The sequence below is a fragment of the Pleurodeles waltl genome, chromosome 6, assembly GCF_031143425.1.
Source record: "Pleurodeles waltl isolate 20211129_DDA chromosome 6, aPleWal1.hap1.20221129, whole genome shotgun sequence".
In the NCBI taxonomy this organism is placed as follows: Eukaryota; Metazoa; Chordata; class Amphibia; order Caudata; family Salamandridae; genus Pleurodeles; species Pleurodeles waltl.
In genome coordinates, this window is record NC_090445.1 from 49,664,496 (window position 1) to 49,680,105 (window position 15,610).

The 15,610-nt window shown below is 52.4% G+C and overlaps 1 protein-coding gene across 1 annotated transcript in view; it reads left to right on the forward strand.

Annotated features, from left to right (window-relative positions):
• Positions 1-1,325: 1,325 nt before the first annotated feature.
• NOTCH4 (notch receptor 4) overlaps positions 1,326-15,610 on the forward strand; it is a 264,289-nt gene continuing 250,004 nt past the window's right edge. Inside the window, exon 1 of the mRNA XM_069237252.1 lies at positions 1,326-1,453. Within this exon, the coding sequence (XP_069093353.1) occupies positions 1,393-1,453 (61 nt within the window). The 5' untranslated portion in view covers positions 1,326-1,392. The remainder of the gene's footprint in view (positions 1,454-15,610) is intronic.

A 15,610-nucleotide genomic window follows, 5' to 3' on the forward strand; every position in this document is an offset into this window, starting at 1 on the left:
TCCATGTGGTACCTGGGAATCCTGTAATGTGGGGTGGTGGGGTCAGTCCCACGACAGACTCGGGGCAGTTACTCTGAAATTCTGGCAGGGCTGGGGCAGGGCGAGGCCTGTATGTTTCCAGCCCACAACAGGCCTGTCAGTGCCCGATCTGGCGGGGCTCGTGTTTGTGCAACTGAAAAGCAGGGCCGACAACCTCCCGGTGTGGAAGATGGTACAAGACGTGACAAAAACACAGAATGCACACAAAAACCTATGTTGTCCCGTTTCTCTCACACGTGTTGTATTCCCTGTTTTCTAAACTGACCTAGTCCAGTCATGCTTTGTCCTCTAATGACCTGTTTATTTCTCTAACTTTTTCTCTTTTTTAAAAAAAAGTTCACATCTCCCGCTCTTCGTTTATTTTCTGCCTGCTTGCTCTCTCTGACTTGTGTATTGTATTCTTGTTCATGTTTTCTTTCTCTGTTGTAGCTCATCTTTTTCATTTCCTCCCTTCTTTTCTGTCTCGTCCCTTCTCTCCCCCTCCGTTTCTCAGTTCTCGTGGTTCCCTCCTCAGTTCTCCTTCCTTTTCTGTCCTCACCGCCCTCCTTATCTCCCCCGTGTCCTGCACGTTCCCACGCTGCTCTCTCGCCCCAGGCCGGGGCTCCCCTCCGTCTCCCCCTCCTTCCTCCGTCCCAGGCTCTGCATTGTGCGCTCAGGAAGCGGCGTCGGGAGCGGGAGCGGGTCAGCGCGAGGTTCCCACACCGTGGCCGGGGGTGGGGTTCCTCTGGGCAGGGGAAGGGTGGCCCGCCAGGGAGTGTTTCCGAACCAGGGCCTGACCTCACTCACTCGCTCGTGAGACTTGGGTGGGCAGCTGGACGCCCGCGGTGTCCGTGCCAGGAGTGCCAGTGCCTGGAGCACCAGTGCCAGGAGTGCCAGTGCCTGGAGTGCCAGTGCCTGGAGTGCCTGGAGCACCAGTGCCAGGAGTTCCAGTGTCTGGAGTACCAGTGCCAGGAGTGCCAGTGCCTGGAGCACCAGTGCCAGGAGTGCCAGTGCCTGGAGCACCAGTTCCTGGAGTGCCAGTGCCTGGAGCACCAGTGCCAGGAGTGCCAGTGCCTGGAGCACCAGTTCCTGGAGTGCCAGGAGTGCCAGTGCCTGGACCACCAGTTCCTGGAGTGCCTGGAGCACCAGTTCCTGGAGTGCCAGTGCCTGGAGTACCAGTGCCTAACGCACCAGTGCCTGGAGTGCCAGTGCCTGGAGTGCCTGGAGCACCGGTGCCTGGAGTACCAGTGCCTGGAGCACCAGTGCCAGGAGTACCAGTGCTTGCAGCACCAGTGCCAGTAGTGCCTCTGCTTGGGAGAACCGCTCGGGTCACAGTGGGCCCGGTTTACACCCAGGGACTGACGCCCGAGTGGAATGAGGACTTTCGCCCACCTGCTTACTCTACTCACCAGCGCCTTCCTACCGCAGTGCCGAGGTAAGAGTGACCCGGGGCCGGGTGGGGCAGGGGTGCTAGTCTCACCTGGCATCGCTCCAGTAGACCACTCGGAGGGGCCGCTGCTTCCATCCCCTTGAGCACCTCGAAGCCTTTATTTGTGGTTGTATATAGCGCCGACCATATCATTGTCAACGTTAGAGCGCTTTATAGATCGCATTATTGCACAACATTGTGCGAAAACCTGTTACGCGTGCCAGGTTCTTTGATGTGCCTTTTCTCGAGTACGCTTCGGGGGGGACACCTGCACCTCATCACTTGGGTAATACACCCATCTTATACAATTTTAGAACAAACATGCACGTTTTGTGGTTGTGACCCTCCAAAGTATCCCTTCAGTGGAAACTTCACGTTAAAACAGCTGTCATTAGCCCTCTTTAAACATGACCACTAGTCTAATCTCAGGTGTCAAAGGGGCCCTTTTTCATGGTTGTATGCTCTACACTACCCCTTGCACATGACTATATCGTGACTACGTGTACGCTTTAGAAATATATGTAACACTTCCATGCGTTGTGAGAACGATTACAGTGATTAAAATGTAATAAAAAGGGTGTATTGTAATTAGCGTATATAAGAAAGTCTCTAGCTGGAGGTTAAGAGGTTAGCGCATGTCATGCATTATCTATCTATCTATCGTTCGATCTATCTATCTATATATCTATCTATGTATCTATCTATCTATCTATGACTTCCTCTTTCTGTCTCTCCATCACTGTCTCATTCTCTCTAGGTCCGTCTTCTGTCTCATTCTGTCTTTGGCTCTGTCTGTATAGCTCGCTCTGTTTCTTAGGTGAATGAAGTCTGCAGTAAAACGTCTCCTTTGCGCGCTGGCCGTGTCCGCCTGCATGTGACATGTGTTATCTCGTCCCCCACGCTGTCCCTCCGCAGGTCACTCGGTCTTTCCTGCCTCTCGGGATCTCGTCCCGGGTGTGAACAGCCTGGTTGCTTCGTGGTGTCCTCTGTGGAAAGACACGGTGCAAATAACGCGGTTGTGTCGTGGCTACTTGCTTCAAGGATGTCTTCGATTACATTAAATAGCTGTTCGTGTCTTTCTCGGGGAAGGTCAGTTTCTAGGAATAACATGACAGTGGTGTAACCCTTTCTGAAACCACCTATGGCTGTTCCGTGGGTCCCCCAATCCTTTAGGGCAGTGAAATTGCGGCAGAACCCCAAGATGGAAGGTCATTAAACTACTTGCTAGTTAATGCATTTGCTGCAGAAATCTGTGCAACCTAGTCCCAGGTTTGAGTTGTCATATAATAAATAACAGGGGCTTAATGCATCGCACCAGTGTCTGCCACACATAGCTCCCGGGTTTCCATTTATAGCTCAGGGGGTTCTGCTTGAGCTGCAGAGATCCTCGTGGCCTGCAGGTCACAAGCTGTAATCCTTGAAATATGGGTCAGGGAGTTGAGAACTGGCATCAGAGGGCCGCGCGCAAGGGCCAACCCAGACGTGCAGAATCTCACAATGTTTTTGGGTAACTAGGTTTGTAGAGGGTTCCCTCGGATGTGCTGAAGACGTATTACATGGAATATACGTGGAGTGATTGGAGATGTAGACGGATTCCATGCACTGAGCCGGCAGCCCTGCGGTGGTCCCTCAGCGGGAAGCAGGGCTCACCCTAGTGCCCACCACTGTTTTCAGAGAGCACAGGAGGGACATGGGAAAAGTCTCACCGGGATGCTGCCAGGGACAGTGATGGACAGAAGCTGTCCCGGTGTCAGATGTTGGAAGTGACCTGGGTTCGTGGCGCACGGTCTTACTCTGGTTGGATGCCTGCTTCTGTTCTCTCAGCCAGGGACCTCTCAGCTGTAACCGGCTGCATGAAGTCTGTTGGCCCGGAGGCAGGGAGGCTCCGTAGAACAGGCCTTGGCCGGACATCAGCGCCAGCATCGCTGCTTGTGTCCATCTCAGGTGGATGACCATGTTGTGCCGCGGGTGCACAGGCTGCAGTGATGCTTGTGACTGTGCGCGAGCCACTGCTTAGTCATTTTCAGAGAGCGCACGAGCATTCAGAGCTTTAATTGGATAGTCAAGGCTGTGACTGGCATATAATGATGTGTTTGGACATACGTCGGCAGCATGTATGTGATCTCTGCCCCACTCACTATTGGCTGCATCCCTGGCATGGCCTAGTAATGCACTGCTGATAAATTACATTTATTGTATGACTGTTTTAACTTCTGTGATATCCATTTATGAGATGCCACCATGGTCAGCGCACTAGTAACATCCCTTTTTTCTGTCATTGGGATCAAAAGTTGATCACTTCCTGTGATGTCAGCAGAGGTCATATTGCCCCTGATGTGCAGTCTGCTGTCTATGCATTTTGTCATACAGTAGCATGCCATGACTCCTGATTTATATGAGAGACTTCTGATTTCTTTACAAAAAAATGTTGTTTTGATTTTTCTCCCACTCAATATTTCCACCACAGTAATGCAAGTTAAACTGGGAGATTAAGTTTCCCGACTTTCTTTCTATGATTCTCGCATATTATGGTAACATCCATAATGTAGGGAACTGACTCATCTCCAATTCGGCTGGCTTTATAAGGACAGTGGGATGATATATGACTTACTAAGAAATGTATTCACCTATTAACTTGAATTGGAGGGCAGAATATTTCAAAATGGAAAAAGAACAAAATATATTTGAAAAAACAGATTTTAGACTAAATAGTTGTGAGTACCCCCCCTTAAAAGAGTACAGCACGTATGCTGCCACACTCACGTTTCAGAGGCACCAGCACTATGTGTGGCCTCCTGTCCCCCCAACAAAGGAAACCCCTCAGGAAACTCCCATTGTGACCTGTAAGTTACTGAGCACAATTGATTTCTTAAGTGTCGATATTTTTAGTTGTCCCAATAAAAAAAAAAAGGCATGTACCTCAAAATATTTCCCATCTCCATGTCCCTTAAAATGGTAGCCCCCTTCTCATCAGAATGGCATCCGGCTCTCTGTTCTTCAGAATGGCCTGCCCATCTCAAGCTCTCCGATTCTTCTCAGCCTCAACATGCCATCCGAGCCAGTCAGCTCTTGGTCAGGTCGCCCTCAGCTGGACAGGTGCTCCCTTTAACATTAACAAAGTTTCTTCCAGGCCCCAGCGCAACATGGACCCCGCTAACACCCAACATGGTGCTCCCTTTAGCATTAACAAAGTTTCTTCCAGGCCCCAGCGCAACATGGACCCCGCTAACACCCAACATGGTGCTCCCTTTAACATTAACAAAGTTTCTTCCAGGCCCCAGCGCAACATGGACCCCGCTAACACCCAACATGGTGCTCCCTTTAGCATTAACAAAGTTTCTTCCAGACCCCAGAGCAACATGGATCCCACTACCACCCAACATGGTGCTCCCTTTAACCTTAACAACGTTTCTTCCAGACCCCAGCACAAGATGGATCCTGCTACCACCCAACTGGGGGCTCCCGCTGACGCGTCAGCCATATCCAAGGCTGTTGGGATTAAACTGTGACAGGTGGCATCAAGGCTGTGGTCCCCAGAGCCATCAAAGAATGAGGACGATTTTAGTGACGTGGTGTAAAATAAACGTCCTGATGCTAAAGTCATAGAGCACTTCATATTTTTCAATCTGTCAGTGAACTGGGAGGCACAGCATTGAGCTTCGAGGTGTCACCTGGGGATAGAGGGAGAATCCTATTTATATATTGACTTGAGTTAGATGGAATATTTTAAAATGTAAATTAACAAGTGTACAAGGTTGACTGCAAGGTTCTACTCTGGAGCTGCAAGGTACTCCCCTTGCATCAAGACATACTATCTTGAGGCTGTAAGGTGCTTCTACGACACTGGGAGGCACTATACCCTGATTCCGCATGGTGCATACCCTACAGCTGTCAAAGCACTACACCGAGGCTGTGAGATGCTGCAGCAAGGCTGTACAGTGAAGCCACAGGGATGCAGTCAGTACACTTCCACTGTCTGGAGAAGCCGTCCTCGTCCTCTATCTCGTGCCACGACAAGCCAGGGGTGCCCAACATGGATCCAACTTTGGTTGCAGAATTAATTGTAACTCAACTTGAGAAGGCATCCACTCCAACACTTGCAGAACCTCCTTTCAAGGTGTGTACCCGGCTCTTATTTAAAGCTTTGACCCCCTAAACTATAGGCTGTCCACAGACTGTTCACTGATTCTAAAGCTACCCAGAGTAACAAACAGTGCAAATATTGTTGCTTCTGTCTCGAGTGTTGCATCCTCAAATTCAGTTCTGTCCCCAAAAGCCTTCTCTATATTGTTAAATCCAGCCTGACAGACTGATCTTTAGTTATCCCCCCTCCGTGTCATCCATTAGGGCCACCAAGCATCTGCACGACAACCTCGCCCACTGATGATAACTCATAGTAATTCCATCTACCACAAAGAAACTGGAGAGGACGCATCGACGTTTGCTCGAGTGCCCAAGGCTAATCCCAATAACACGGACTAACATGTAACCCTGTGTTCCTGGGCAGAGTACGGCCCCTAGTGAAGCACTTCAACGCCTCGCCAGGGGTGGTAAATGCTGCAGAAATTGTGTTACACCCCAGAGGCTGCAAGACATACGTAAATGCTGCGAGGACCAAATTATGCACAACAAAAGGTAAATTATGTGGCACAATTTTTGACAACATTACTTTCATTTTTACACAATTTACCACTGTCTGGGCAAAGTTACCACCTCGCTAGTACCTGTTTAACACAAAAATGCAGCGATTAGCAAGTGAAATGTGCCCAGTTAACGTTTCCAAATGGTCCTCCACTGTGTAGCAGCGTTTTTAGTACCTTTGATCCTTCTGATCTAGAAATACATTTTTTGGGTTAAGATATATAACAGATGATAGATTGCGTGGCAAACCCATAATTATGCGGAAAATGGTGCAGCCGCTGATTCGCATTGGCCATGACTGGGCTCCATACACAGCTCTGCCAATGCACTTCAATCATGACCTTGAACGCCCCTTGCTGTCCCAGTACCGAGAGACACATGAAGGTCCGCTTATGTGCTGCCACTCCTGACCAATAGCACCAGATGCACAATTATTGGGAGCCACAAATGGTCCTGCCTGTGTACTTTATTCCTGACCCACAAACCCCCCGTCGATGCAGCACAGTGAAAACTAAGCGCTGTCAAGGCATCCCGTTTTTAGGACCACGCATGGTGCTGCCTGAGCACATCAGTCTGTGCCATGCAGAGGTTTAATGATGCACCCGACCCACCCACAGAACTCCCTCTGCTAGTTCAGCGCACCTCAGTCCCGACGGGTACCATCCTCTGCTCCTGGGAGGTGGCTCTGCCGAAGCGCCTCCACCCCGGACTGAACTGGGGCTTTAGATGGTCAGTGTCACGTATGGTCCAGTGATTCCCATCCCCAATTGGACGTCATGGCGTGCGAGGCCCATCCGGTTCAGCACCTCCAGGAATGTCAGCCAGGAAGTGCCTGGCCCCGCTCCGGAGTATTTTGAGATATTTACCTAGTGATGGCCTGACACTCAGCTGGAAGTGTCCTGGCGCCTGTCTCCAAACCTCTGTGCACGCTCACGGTAGTGCCATGCTCTGCAGTGAACCCTCACTGTAGTACCATGCACTCTCGCTGTAGCACCATGCACTGCAGTGCACGCTCACGGTAGTAGCATGCAGTGCATACTCACGGTAGTACCATGCACCCTCACGATAGTACCATGCACTGCAGTGAACCCTCTCAGTAGTACTATGCACCCTCGCTGTAGGACCATGCACTGCAGTGCACACTCGCGGTAGTACCATGCACCCTCGCTGTAGAACCATGCACTGCAGTGCATACTCACGGTAGTAGCATGCAGTGCACGCTCACGGTAGTACCATGCACCCTGACGGTAGCACCATGCACTGCAGTGCACACTCACAATAGTACCCTGCACCCTCGCTGTAGCACCATGCACTGCAGTGAACCCTCACGGTAGTACCATACAGTGCACAATCACGGTAGTACCATGCACCCTGACGGTAGCACCATGCACTGCAGTGCACACTCACAGTAGTAGCATGCAGTGAACCCTCACGGTAGTACCATGCACCCTCACAGTAGCACCATTCACTGCAGTGCACACTCACACTAGTAGCATGCAGTGAACCCTCACGGTAGTACCATGCAGTGCACGCTCACAGCAGCACCATGCACTGCAGTGTACCCTTACTGTAGTACCATGAACCCTCGCTGTAGGACCATGCACAGCAGTGCACACTCACTGTAGTACCATGCAGTAATCCCTCACAGTAGTACCAAGCACTGCACCTTCACGGTAATCCCATGCATACCGCAGTGCGCCCTCACGGTAGTACCATGGACTGCAGTGCACCCTCACACCAGCACCTTGCACTGCAGTGAACCCTCACGGTAGTACCATGTACCCTCGCTGTAGCACCATGCACTGCAGGGCACGCTCACGGTAGTACCATGCAGTGAATCCTCATGGTAGTACCATGCAGTCAACTCTCACGGTAGTACCATGCACCCTCACAGTAGCACCATGCACAGCAGTGCACATTCACGGTAGTACCATGCACCTTCACGGTAGTGCCATGCACTGCAGGGCACGCTCACGGTAGCGCCATGCCCTGCAGTGAACCCTCACAGTAGTACCATGCACCCTTGCTGTAGGACCATGCACTGCAGTGCACACTCACAGTAGTAGCATGCAGTGCGCCCTTACAGGAGTACAATAGACTGCAGTGCACCCTCACGCTAGCACCTTGCACTGCAGTGTACACTCACAGTAGTACCATGCAGTGCACACTCGCGGTAGTGTCATGCACTGCACCTTCATGGTAGTACCATGCAGCCTCGCTGTAGGACCATGCAATGCAGTGCACACTCACTGTAGTACCATGCACCCTCATGGTAGCACCATGTACAGCAGTGCACGCTCACGGTAGTACCATGCAGTTCACACTCATGGTAGTACCATGCACCCTCACAGCAGTACCATGGACTGCAGTAAACCTTCACTGTAGTGTCATGCACCGCAGTGCACCCTCACATTAGTACCATGCACTGCAGTGCACCCTCACAGTAGTACCATGCAATGCAGTGAACCCTCACAGTAGTACGATGCACCCTCACTGTAGCACCATGCACAGCAGTGCACACTCACAGTAGTTCCATGCAGTGCACTCTCACAGTAGTACCATGCACTCTCATGGCAGTACAATGGACTGCAGTGCACCCTCACGGTAGTGCCATGCATTGCAGTGCACTCTCATGGTACTACCATGCACTGCAGTGCACCTTCACGGTAGTACCATTCACTGCAGTGCACACTTGCGGTAGTGCCATGCACCTTCACGGTAGTACCATGCACTGCAGTGAACCCTCACTGTAGTATGATGCACCCTCACTGTAGCACCATGCACAGCAGTGCACACTCACAGTAGTTCCATGCAGTGCACTCTCACAGTAGTACCATGCACTCTCATGGCAGTACAATGGACTGCAGTGCACCCTCACGGTAGTGCCATGCATTGCAGTGCACTCTCATGGTACTACCATGCACTGCAGTGCACCTTCACGGTAGTACCATTCACTGCAGTGCACACTTGCGGTAGTGCCATGCACCTTCACGGTAGTACCATGCACTGCAGTGAACCCTCACTGTAGTATGATGCACCCTCACTGTAGCACCATGCACAGCAGTGCACACTCACAGTAGTACCATGCAGTGCACACTCACGGTAGTACCATGCACCCTCACGGCAGAACCATGGACTGTAGTGTACCCTCACGGTAGTGCCATGCACTGCAGTGCACACTCACAGTAGTACCATGCAGTGCACCCTCACAGTAGTACCATGCACTCTCATGGCAGTACCATGGACTGCAGTGCACCCTTACGGTAGTGCCATGCATTGCAGTGCACTCTCATGGCACTACCATGCACTGCAGTGCACCTTTATGGTAGTACCATTCACTGCAGTGGACACTCGCGGTAGTACGATGCACCCTCACTGTAGCACCATGCACAGCAGTGCACACTCACAGTAGTACCATGCAGTGCACCCTCACAGTAGTACCATGCACTCTCATGGCAGTACCATGAACTGCAGTGCACCCTTACGGTAGTGCCATGCATTGCAGTGCACTCTCATGGCACTACCATGCACTGTAGTGCACCTTCATGGTAGTACCATTCACTGCAGTGGACACTCGCGGTAGTACCCTGCACCCTCGCTGTAGCACCATGCACTGCAGTGAACCCTCATGGTAGTAGCATGCAGTGAACCCTCACGGTAGTACCATGCAGTGCACGCTCACGGTAGTACCATGCACCCTCACAGTAGCACCATTCACTGCAGTGCACACTCACAGTAGTAGCATGCAGTGAACCCTCACGGTAGTACCATGCAGTGCACGCTCCCTGCAGCACCATGTCCTGCAGTGAAGCCTTACGGTAGTACCATGAACCCTCGCTGTAGCACCATGCACAGCAGTGCACACTCACGGTAGTACCATGCAGTGAACCCTCACAGTAGTACCAAGCACTGCACCTTCACGGTAGTACCATGCATACTGTAGTGCGCCCTCACTGTAGTACCATGGACTGCAGTGCACCCTCACGACAGCACCTTGCACTGCAGTGAACCCTCACGGTAGTACCATGCACCCTCGCTGTAGCACCATGCACTGCAGGGAACGCTCACGGTAGTACCATGCACTGCAGTGAGCCCTCACGGTAGTTCCATGCAGTCCACTCTCACGGTAGTACCATGCACCCTCACGGTAGCACCATGCACAGCAGTGCACATTCACGGTAGTACCATGCACCCTCACGGTAGTGCCATGCACTGCAGGGCACGCTCACGGTAGCGCCATGCACTGCAGTGAGCCCTCACGGTAGTTCCATGCACCCTCGCTGTAGGACCATGCACTGCAGTGTACACTCACAGTAGTAGCATGCAGTGAGCCCTCACTGTAGTACAATAGACTGCAGTGCACCCTCATGCTAGCACCTTGCACTGCAGTGTACACTCACAGTAGTACCATGCAGTGCACACTTGCGGTAGTATCATGCACTGCACCTTCATGGTAGTACCATGCACCCTCGCTGTAGGACTATGCAATGCAGTGCACACTCACTGTAGTACCATGCACCCTCATGGTAGCACCATGCACAGCAGTGCACGCTCACAGTAGTACCATGCAGTGCACACTCATGGTAGTACCATGCACCCTCATGGCAGTACCATGGACTGCAATAAACCTTCACTGTAGTGTCATGCACCACAGTGCACCCTCACGTTAGTACCATGCACTGCAGTGCACCCTCACAGTAGTACCATGCAACGCAGTGAACCCTCAGAGTAGTGCGATGCACCCTCACTGTAGCACCATGCACAGCAGTGCACACTCACAGTAGTACCATGCAGTGCACCCTCACAGTAGTACCATGCACTCTCATGGCAGTACCATGGACTGCAGTGCACCCTCACAGTAGTGCCATGCATTGCAGTGCACCCTCATGGTAGTAACATGCACTGCAGTGCACCTTCACCGTAGTACCATTCACTGTAGTGGACACTCGCGGTAGTACCCTGCACCCTCGCTGTAGCACCATGCACTGCAGTGAACCCTCATGGTAGTAGCATGCAGTGAACCCTCACGGTAGTACCATGCAGTGCACGCTCACGGTAGTACCATGCACCCTCACAGTAGCACCATTCACTGCAGTGCACACTCACAGTAGTAGCATGCAGTGAACCCTCACGGTAGTACCATGCAGTGCACGCTCCCTGCAGCACCATGTCCTGCAGTGAAGCCTTACGGTAGTACCATGAACCCTCGCTGTAGCACCATGCACAGCAGTGCACACTCACGGTAGTACCATGCAGTGAACCCTCACAGTAGTACCAAGCACTGCACCTTCACGGTAGTACCATGCATACTGTAGTGCGCCCTCACTGTAGTACCATGGACTGCAGTGCACCCTCACGACAGCACCTTGCACTGCAGTGAACCCTCACGGTAGTACCATGCACCCTCGCTGTAGCACCATGCACTGCAGGGAACGCTCACGGTAGTACCATGCACTGCAGTGAGCCCTCACGGTAGTTCCATGCAGTCCACTCTCACGGTAGTACCATGCACCCTCACGGTAGCACCATGCACAGCAGTGCACATTCACGGTAGTACCATGCACCCTCACGGTAGTGCCATGCACTGCAGGGCACGCTCACGGTAGCGCCATGCACTGCAGTGAGCCCTCACGGTAGTTCCATGCACCCTCGCTGTAGGACCATGCACTGCAGTGTACACTCACAGTAGTAGCATGCAGTGAGCCCTCACTGTAGTACAATAGACTGCAGTGCACCCTCATGCTAGCACCTTGCACTACAGTGTACACTCACAGTAGTACCATGCAGTGCACACTTGCGGTAGTATCATGCACTGCACCTTCATGGTAGTACCATGCACCCTCGCTGTAGGACTATGCAATGCAGTGCACACTCACTGTAGTACCATGCACCCTCATGGTAGCACCATGCACAGCAGTGCACGCTCACAGTAGTACCATGCAGTGCACACTCATGGTAGTACCATGCACCCTCATGGCAGTACCATGGACTGCAGTAAACCTTCACTGTAGTGTCATGCACCACAGTGCACCCTCACGTTAGTACCATGCACTGCAGTGCACCCTCACAGTAGTACCATGCAACGCAGTGAACCCTCAGAGTAGTGCGATGCACCCTCACTGTAGCACCATGCACAGCAGTGCACACTCACAGTAGTACCATGCAGTGCACCCTCACAGTAGTACCATGCACTCTCATGGCAGTACCATGGACTGCAGTGCACCCTCACAGTAGTGCCATGCATTGCAGTGCACCCTCATGGTAGTAACATGCACTGCAGTGCACCTTCACCGTAGTACCATTCACTGTAGTGCACACCCGCGGTAGTACCATGCACCTTCACGGTAGTACCATGCACTGCAGTGAACCCTCACTGTAGTATGATGAACCCTCACTGTAGCACCATGCACAGCAGTGCACACTCACAGTAGTACCATGCAGTGCACACTCACGTTAGTACCATGCACCCTCACGGCAGAATCATGGACTGCTGTGTACCCTCACGGTAGTGCCATGCACTGCAGTGCACCCTCACAGTAGTACCATGCAACGCAGAGAACCCTCACAGTAGTACCATTCACTGTAGTGCACACTCACGGTAGTACCATGCACAGCAGTGCACGCTCATGGTAGTACCATGCAGTGAACCCTCATGGTAGTACCATGCAGTCCACTCTCACGGTAGTACCATGCACCCTCACGGTAGCACCGTGCACAGCAGTGCACATTCACGGTAGTACCATGCACCCTCATGGTAGTGCCATGCACTGCAGGGCACGCTCACGGTAGCGCCATGCACTGCAGTGAGCCCTCATGGTAGTTCCATGCACCCTCGCTGTAGGACCATGCACTGCAGTGTACACTCACAGTAGTAGCATGCAGTGCGCCCTCACCGTAGTACAATAGACTGCAGTGCACCCTCACGCTAGCACCTTGCACTGCAGTGTACACTCACAGTAGTACCATGCAGTGCACACTCGCGGTAGTATCATGCACTGCACCTTCATGGTACTACCATGCACCCTCGCTGTAGGACCATGCAATGCAGTGCACACTCACTGTAGTACCATGCACCCTCATGGTAGCACCATGCACAGCAGTGCACGCTCACGGTAGTACCATGCAGTGCACACTCATGGTAGTACCATGCACCCTCATGGCAGTACCATGGACTGCAGTAAACCTTCACTGTAGTGTCATGCACCACAGTGCACCCTCACGTTAGTACCATGCACTGCAGTGCACCCTCACAGTAGTACCATGCAACGCAGTGAACCCTCAGAGTAGTGCGATGCACCCTCACTGTAGCATCATGCACAGCAGTGCACACTCACAGTAGTACCATGCAGTGCACCCTCACAGTAGTGCCATGCACTCTCATGGCAGTACCATGGACTGCAGTGCACCCTCACAGTAGTGCCATGCATTGCAGTGCACCCTCATGGTAGTACCATGCACTGCAGTGCACCTTCACGGTAGTACCATTCACTGTAGTGCACACTTGCGGTAGTACCATGCACCTTCACGGTAGTACCATGCACTGCAGTGAACCCTCACTGTTATATGATGCACCCTCACTGTAGCACCATGCACAGCAGTGCACACTCACAGTAGTACCATGCAGTGCACACTCACGGTAGTACCATGCACCCTCACGGCAGAACCATGGACTGTAGTGTACCCTCACGGTAGTGCCATGCACTGCAGTGCACCCTCCCAGTAGTACCATGCAACGCAGTGAACCCTCACAGTAGTACCATTCACTGTAGTGCACACTCACGGTAGTACCATGCACAGCAGTGCACGCTCACGGTAGTACCATGCAGTGCACACTCATGGTAGTACCATGCACCGTCACGGCAGTACCATGGACTGCAGTAAACCCTCACGGTAGTGTCATGCGCTGCAGTGCACCCTCATGTAGTACCATGCACTGCAGTGCACCCTCATGGTACTACCATGCACTGCAGTGCACCCTCACGGTAGTACCATGCACTGTAGTGAACCCTCACAATAGCACAATGCACCCTCACTGTAGCCCCATTCACAGCAGTGCACACTCACGGTAGTACCATGCAGTGCACACTCACGGTAGTACCATGCACCCTCACGGCAGTACCATGGACTGCAGTTCATCCTCACGGTAGTGCCATGCACAGTAGTGCACTCTCACAGTAGTACCATGCACTGCAGGGCACCCTCATGGTATTACCATGCACTGCAGTGCACCCTCACAGTAGTACCATTCACCGTAGTGCACCCTCACTGTAGTGCCATGCACTGCATTGGACCCTCACGGTAGTACCATGCACTGCAGTGCACCCTCACTGTAGTAACATTCACTGTAGTGCACCCTCATGGTAGTACCATGTACCCTCACGGTAGTACCATGCACTGCAGTGAACCCTCACGGTAGTACCATGCACTGCAGTGAACCCTCACGGTAGTACAATGCACCCTCACTGTAGCACCATGCAGTGCACACTCATGGTAATACCATGCACCCTCATGGTAGTACTATGCACTGCAGTGCACCCTCACGCTAATACCTTGCACTGCAGTGCACCCTCACAGTAGTGTCTTGCACTGCAGTTACCCTCACAGTAGTACCATGCACATCCGTGTACCCTCAGGGTAGTGCCATGCACTTCAGTGCACCCTCACGGTAGTACTGTACACCCTCACAGTAGTACAATGCACACTGCAGTGTGCACTCACAGTAGTACCATGCACTGCAGTGCATTCTCATGGTAACACTTTGCACTGCAGTGCATGCTTATGGTAGTACCATGCATTGCAGTGCACCCTCACGGTAGTACCTTGATGTGCACCCTCACAGTAGTGCCTTGCACTGCAGTTACCGTCACTGTAGTATCATGCACTACAATGCATCCTCACGGTTGTGCCATGCACTGCAGGACGCCCCCACTGTAGTACAAAGTGTACTTCAGTGCACCCTCACGGTAGTGCCATGCACTGCAGTGCGCCCTCACTGTAGTGCACATAGTGTACTGCAGTTCACCCTCATGGAAGTGCACATAGTGTTCTGCGGTGCGCCCTCACAGTAGTGCACATAGTGTACTGCAGTGCACCCTTATGGTAGTGCACATAGTGTACTGCGGTGCGCTCTCACGTAAGTGCACAGTGTACTGCAGTGCGACCTCACTGTAGTGCACATAGTGTACTGCAGTGCGCCCTCACGGTAATGCCATGCACAGCAGTGCGCCCTCACTGTAGTGCACATAGTGCACTGCAGTGTGCCCTCACTGTAATGCACAGTGTCCTGCAGTGCGCCCTCACTGTAGAGCACACTGCTCCCTCACTGGCACAGTGTACTTCAGTGCACCCTCACCTTAGTGCACAGTGTACTGCAGTGCACCCTCACGGTAGTGCCATGCACTGCAGTGCGCCCTCACTGTAGTGCAGTGTACTGCAGTGCTCCCTCACAGTAGTGCACAGTGTACTGCAATGCACCCTCACTGTAGTGCAGTGTACTGCAGTGCGCCCTCACGGTAGTGCACA